Source organism: Dipteris shenzhenensis, chromosome 22 (assembly GCF_047967505.1).
Source record: "Dipteris shenzhenensis isolate YYH24624 ecotype China chromosome 22, Dip_SZ_1.0, whole genome shotgun sequence".
Classification (NCBI taxonomy): domain Eukaryota; kingdom Viridiplantae; phylum Streptophyta; class Polypodiopsida; order Gleicheniales; family Dipteridaceae; genus Dipteris; species Dipteris shenzhenensis.
In genome coordinates, this window is record NC_141617.1 from 47,523,624 (window position 1) to 47,530,595 (window position 6,972).

Here is a 6,972-nt window from a genome sequence, read left to right on the forward strand (position 1 = left end):
TCACTGCTTCATCATTTCTTGATGCCTTTGTAGCTATGGCACCGGCTAGCAACACCTTCTACAAATTGCAAGGACATGCAAATGAATTGCTCATTCACACTATGTTGATTCCACTGCTATGGCGCATGAGCAGCAGCGGCTCCTGTAGACGTGATTCTTCCTCCGCTCCAGCTATGGCACCTCAGAAGCTCCAGCTACTGGTGAAGGATTGATTGTATGCTTTCCTCTTGCTCGCTTGCAGCCATCTCGACCCTGGCTATGGCACCAGCTGCAGAGTTGAGCTGCAGCAAGTGATTTACTGCAGAGTTTGATCATCTAATTCCATCCTCTCTTACCCATGGCTATGGCGCGCTGTGCTCGCGATCCTTCCTCCAACAAAGCCTTCTTCGACGACTTGCTCGATGTGTGGGTTGATTGGCAAATCACCATCCTCATGATCGCCACCATGTCTCTGCAGCTCTTCCTTGTCTTGGCTGGCTTCTTCCGAAAGCACACCTCCAACCGCGGCCTCCATGCTTCCGTCTGGGTTGCCTTCCTTGGCCTCGACGCTCTTGCAGCCTACGCCCTCGGCCTCATGCTTGGTTCCGCCTGCGACAATGTCTTCTCCCTCTTCGCCCCCATCTTGCTATTCCAGCTCGGCGCAGCTGACTCAATCAACGCTTACTCCGCTGCCGATAACGATCTCTGGTATCGCTACGGCTTCAGATTGGCCTTAGAGGTGATCGCGGCTGCGTATATTCTCAGCAGGTCGGCCGACTGCCAGGACTATTTGCCCAGCGGCGCCTTGCTTTTCACCGTAGGGGCTTTCAAATATGGCGAAAGGATTTATGCCTTGAGGGGAGGCAGCCAATCGCAAATTCTGATGTCTGCACGGCCGGTTTACAAGTTCATGGCTTTGGATCAACAGCAGACGAGTTCAAACATGCATCTTCCTCCGCTGATTGTTGCGGGGGAGTGGGAATGGTACCAGCATTATAACAAGCAACTTGGGAAAAAACGACCTGAAGCACCTGAATCCGGTGATCTGCAAGCAGTAAGCGACGCAATAGTCTCTTACGACGACATCAGGAATTGCAAAAAGCTACTGCATGTTGTCGGCTACAACATCCAGGAGGTGTGCTTAGCTTACGCACTCTTCAAAATCTACAGGAGAAGGCTGACCAATTTGCGAATCCATTCCAAGGAAGAGGACTACGAAAGGGTGAGAAAGATTTTCTTCTCAGGCCGCCAATGTGAGGATCACAACAAGGACGTAATGAAGGTCATCGATCTGGAGCTGAGCTTCATCTTCGATGGAGTGTTCAGCAAAGGAGCGGCAGGCAGATTGTATCAAGGGATTGGGGTAGCCAGTCGGCTTGTGAGCGCTGTGTTGCTGTTCGCGGCAGCCATGCACCTCATCGCTGTCGACACAAGGCATTTGCATTGCGATAGCAATGGTACGGTTCACCTGGGAATTGGGCTGGCTCATGCCCTCGTGCTGGTAGCCCTTTTGGTGGAGTGCTTACAAATCTACAAATTGGTTCGATCGAACTGGATAAGAGTCTGGCTCGCCTGCAAATACATCACAGAGAAGCGCTTAGCAGCCAAGAGCTCAGAGCACCCCCATTGTCAGCGATTCCACAACTTCAAAGCCGTAGCCATTTGTGCTGCCTTCCGTTACGTTGGCAAACCCAAGCTCAGTCACTGGAATTTCAAGATGGAGCAGCTGTCCATCGCGGTGGAGTGCTTGGACTCCGTGTCTTCTCATTATTTGTACCTCTTCGAGATTCAATGCATGTTTCAAGTGAGAGAGATGCAGCTAATGATCCGCAATCTGAGCGAGGTGGAAGTGCCCACTCTGCAGGAATACCTGATCAGGGAAATAACGGAGAAATACAACACGGGGATGCCTCTGGATCGCTCGCTCCAGGAAATCATGAATACGATAAACTTCCAAATGAATGAGACATGGGGATTGGAGAATGCTGTGCTGAATTTGCATTTGGCAACGATGATGTGCGAGATGGATCTGCTGCGAACAGAAAGCGAGATGGACCCGGTTGATCAGATAGGGAGAGAGAAGTGCAAGAACAAGACACGCAAAGACGAGGAGGTGAAGATGAGCATTGGGCTGTCGAGGTACTGCTTGCACCTGATGCTAAGGCGACCAAAGCTGATGCCGGAAGACCCTGATGTCGCAAGAAGCCTCTACAACCGATTCAAAGAGCAACTGAAGCAGGTTTTGCTGATGAGCAAAGAGACCAGGATTGATGCTGCCATTCTACAGTATGATCCCTCAAAGCTAAGAAGAGCAACGTCCACCGGTCTACAATCACGTAGAGTGTCTAGTTTCAAAGACGATTCGGATATAGAAGAATCGATCGATTCTGGGATGGAGCTGGGCAGGTCGCTGCTTGCCATGGATACTGCAAGATGGAGCAAGCTTGCAAAGGTGTGGGTAGACATCCTGATTTACATCGTGATTGCTGCAGAGAATGCTCATCCCCACACAGAGCAAATGGCCAAAGGAGGGGAGTTGCTCACCCACTTCTGGGTTTTGCTTGGGCACCTTGGTTTTGGGCAGAAACGTGCCAGAAAGAGGAAAGAACGATCCTAATTTACTGTTCTACGCTCTGCTGGGAAGTGTTTATCCTTTTCCCACCACCTCCAGCTCCCTTTTTTGTGAGCAGATAGCAGCTAGCTGGTGGGTGAGACAGAAATCTTCAGTTTTAGCACTTGTCAGAAGTATCGTGAAGGCTAACTGAGACAGGAGATGTAAAGGAGACAGGAGATAGCTATTGCTTCCCGACCACTGACCAGGGAGGGAGGGAATTTGACCACTCTACACCATCGTTTTTGCCCTGCCCCCAATGGGTAGGCCTTAGTAATAGTTTGCCGCTCAAAGAGAACAAGATGAATGTTATTCATTAGGCCTGCCCTCTTAATTTGTAAAATTATATATCCATAGTTGTATAAAGAATTGAATGCTCACTCCAAGAGGCAAAATTTGTTCCGTAATTATTTTCTTTATATTCCATATTACTCCATATGTGATCAATTGTTTGATCCATGTATAGTTGTTTGGTTTTTTATCATTTGTTTAAAATGATATTTGTTCATCAGTTATTGTATTTGTTGTCCTTTTTTGTTGTAGTCTATATTAAAGTCACCTAGATATATGTTTTTCTGTTTGTTTCTAATTTTTATAACAATGTTATTAAGTTTTTTGTGAGTATGTTTACTTTTGTAGTTGGTGGTTTGTAGACGTTAATGATGTTTATTGTTTCTTCTCCTTTTATTTTGAATATTGTGAGTAGACATTGATTTCCCTTTTCGTGTGTGTATCGTGTTTCTATTAGTTGCACTTGTTTGTTGTAATATGTTGCTATACCCAGTCCTTCTTCTTTGTATATGAAGTTGTATCCTTGAATTTTAACTTCATTTGCATTCTTAGCATGTGTTTCATGTATGCATAGAATTGTAGCTGCATTAAGTTCATGCATTTTTCAATGTCTTCCTTGTGCGGTTTGAAGTATGCTGTGTTGAGCGATTGTATAATGATCAATGTCTGTTGTTGTTGAGTGAACTGTCGTTGGTTGAAGATCCATGGGCTTTGTTGTTGTAGTCTGTTTATTTCTTGCATTACCGTTGTATCTATTTTGATGTGCTTGTTCTCGACTTCTACTAGCAAGAATAGTTTTTTAGGATCTCTTATTCTAGATAAAGCAGTGTAGACCAATCCATGGGATTTTATGTGTGTAGGATCAAATGCCATGGTGTCCATTGACAGTCCTTGTGATCGGTGTATTGTTCTTGCTGCTGCCGGTTGCCCGAGAAAATGAGTTCTTGTTACAGTGGGTGGATTTGGAACTATATTTGAATTTGTGTGATTGGTGTCCAATTTCTTGGTGTATTTTGTGTGTACAGTTGATTGTTGTTATTTCTAGCTCGATTTCCGATGTTTTTGTTTTGAAAATTAATCCATATGACTGGTTTGTTGCCTCTTGCGTTCAAGTAGAAATACTCCATCGGCTCCATTGATGAGACCATCGCTGACATCTAAGTTTCCGAAGCATATCTCAATTATCATTCCTACCTTGAGCTGTAGTTGTCCATGTAAACCTGCAGTTGTCACTAAAAATGAATAAACCCTTTCACATGTAAACCTGAAATCAGTCACTTAAAAAAGAAGAATAGAGTACAACCATTCTGATACAGTCATTGCTTCATACAAGCATGGACAAAAAGTAGTGTGTTTAAATATTTAAAGTATGACAGCAGCCACCATAAGTTGTGCAGTAGGCACTCAGTCAATATACAACAACAGAGTACAAACATTATGATACCCTTTGACATTTGCTACTGAAACTTTCATTTATTCAGAAGAACCAAGTACAGCCATTTTGATAGAGTCACTGCTTCATACAAGCATCCACAAAGAGTAATGTGTTTAAAGATTTAAAGTATGACAGCAGCCAGCATAAGTTGTGCAGTAGGCACTCAGATTTCAATACTGATTAAGGTAGGGTGTCAAACACTGTAGACTACATTGACTAAGGCATCTAAAATGAAAAGCAATGTGGAAGATCAGAAACAAAGAAGATCACACCTTCTTCATATGCTAATTTAGCTGCTGCGTGGAATGCTTTCTTCAAGGATGTTTTTCTGCTCTTTTCTATTGGAGATTGCTTGAGGAGACTTCCCTTCTTCAGATACTTCGAGCTGCTCACAAAATTGGTAGATACTGTATGGCGAAGGTCAATGGCAGAGCCTACAAGAGGAGAGACAAAATATGGGATGCTCACATACACAGGAAAAGGATTCACATGTCCATCCACACAATTTTCTAAATCAAATAAAAATGAAAATGTATATGTGGCTTCTGAGGGATAATATCAGATTCATCCATCAAGATTTTCTTTACCACGGGACACACCAATTGGAGAACCTTTGCTTACAACATGGTGTCGGCACTCTACGTGGGGTTGAATACGTTAATCAAGTACATTTACAATCTCACAATACTGTTTCAACTAAAACTTAAAGGAAAACACCCTCCCCATTGCTTAATTAAGGAGGATGTAAAGGAGTCAAACAAGAGCTACGAACAGAAAATATGCACAAATGAATGCAGCTGCAAGGAAAAGGGAGCAACAATGATGGAAGATAGATTGTTCGATACAGTCAGGGATACATTCCCCATAGTATGAAGGCAAATAGACAGCTTGATAATCAAAACACCAGAAGCAACATTAACAATAGAGACCGCAGTCTGTAGGATTCGCTAGGATTACATATGCGACCAGGGTGAAAGAAGAATGCTATCGCTGGCATTAGAGATGCGACCGGGGTGAAAGGAGAATGCTACTGTTCTGCCTGTACATCGTCAAATACAGAAGTATATCTTGTGCATACCTGATTCGCAGCTTGGAATACCGATCTCATTTATACATTTCCCACATAACTTAGGAGTCGGATCCTCCAAAGGAATATCATTCATAGAGTGGTTGGAGTTACGAACATCGACTTTCTTCTTCTCGGAAGCACATTAACCTAATACTGAAAAACAAAATCTTCACTTCCACACACGCAGAATACTCTTGAACAACACACAAGACATACCGTATGCTTGATCTTCGTTTATTGAAGTACCAATGTTGCATGTGACACTAATGATTTCATCTCCACGTGTGTTGAACAGGTGCCACATGCAAAGGATCCGCAAACTTCTAGAGCTCTGAAACTTAGTGAAAGTTGTAAGTTTGTTAAAGGAAACACATACAACCAAAACAAGAGGAAAAAAGAAGGAAGGAAGTGAAGCCTATAAAGCCCCAAAGAACGTTCAAATCATACCACGTTCGAAGTTCTGGCTACCGGTCTCCATGGAATCACCAGAGAATTCAACGAGAGAAGCCATAGGGAGAAGAGAGCAGTGTTGGAGCATCAATGGAAATAATGGATCATAAACATAAGACATTATTCATGGAGAATGCCCAATATATAGGCAAGAGAGTATACATCTTTGACATCATCAATGATCTCGATGGAATCCTTAGATCCTATAATCACTCCATTCTCTCAATCACACCCACTCTAGCAAACTTACTCTCACACTCCTAGCATAGGACTCCTAGCCCCTAGGCACACACCCATACATCAATTTGACTCTACATACCGCCCCACAAATTGATGACCTCATCCCTCAGCAATAGTACATGGGATGCTCCATGGCTTGCCCACCATCATGTGGCAACACACATGGCCCCAACCTATGACTCACTCCTAGGACTCTTGGTTTACAACTGGAGGATTGGACAATGACTATGTATGGAAATACCCATGGGTCCAAAAAGGTAAAAACTCAAACAAAGGACTAACAATCATTTAAGGATGGACTATGCATGGTAGAGAACCATTATTGACCACACACACAAACAACTTAGAAAACATATGGATCATCACCCTTGTCAAGATTGACTTGGGTGGTGAAAGCAGTGAGAGCTTTAACATCCTCTGATTCTTCTTCTTCTTCTTTCTCTGCTTCTTCCACAAGGTTTGCCGAACATTTCTTTTTTGCATAGCACTCTTTCTCAAAATATCCAAGTTTTCCACTAAAGTTGCACTTCATCTTGCTCTTGCTGGTGTATCTCTTGAAGTTGCTTTTGGCCAAATATACCCCATGTTCGTTGTAGTCACCATGTTCTTTGGAGTCATTCCTTTGTTTGATTTTCCTTTCCTCTTCCAAGAGGGATGGCTCAATTTCCACCAAACTAATCTCTGGTATATTGGTGAGAGTAGTGATAATAGTGCCCTATTCCTCAATTAAGCTTTTGAGTAAGATAGCAATTACAATGTCATCATCAAGATTAAACTTGATGCTAGCTAACTAAGTCAGTATGCTCTTCATGGAGTTTAAATTTGAAGAGATGGATTCTCCTCTATCCAATTTCAGATCAAAAAATTTGATGAGCAAGCTAAACTTGGAACACTTTC

At 43.1% G+C, this 6,972-nt stretch overlaps 1 protein-coding gene and 1 long non-coding RNA gene across 2 annotated transcripts; one reads left to right on the forward strand and one right to left on the reverse strand.

Annotated features, from left to right (window-relative positions):
- Window positions 1-343: 343 nt before the first annotated feature.
- LOC147888200 (uncharacterized) lies at window positions 344-2,688 on the forward strand. The gene is made up of 2 exons (XM_087393927.1): window positions 344-2,265; window positions 2,329-2,688. Exons 1-2 carry the CDS (start codon window positions 344-346, stop codon window positions 2,594-2,596), a joined length of 2,190 nt encoding a protein of 729 aa, XP_087250053.1. The 3' UTR covers window positions 2,597-2,688.
- A 1,799-nt stretch (window positions 2,689-4,487) lies between these two features.
- On the reverse strand, window positions 4,488-5,920 carry LOC147888201 (uncharacterized). Its single transcript, XR_015543082.1, has 4 exons — window positions 5,833-5,920; window positions 5,602-5,716; window positions 5,395-5,532; window positions 4,488-4,750 (listed from the first exon to the last, which is right to left on the reverse strand). It is a non-coding gene; the product is annotated as an uncharacterized LOC147888201 (long non-coding RNA).
- Between the last annotated feature and the right edge of the window lie 1,052 nt (window positions 5,921-6,972).

Excerpts from the sequence above, each read along its gene's own strand:
- LOC147888200 (XM_087393927.1), top strand. The coding sequence starts at position 344 with ATGGCGCGCTGTGCTCGCGATCCTTCCTCCAACAAAGCCTTCTTCGAC. Across the intron at positions 2,266-2,328 it reads ATTGATGCTGCCATTCTACA|TTTCAAAGACGATTCGGATA; the intron begins GTATGATCCCTC and ends TAGAGTGTCTAG.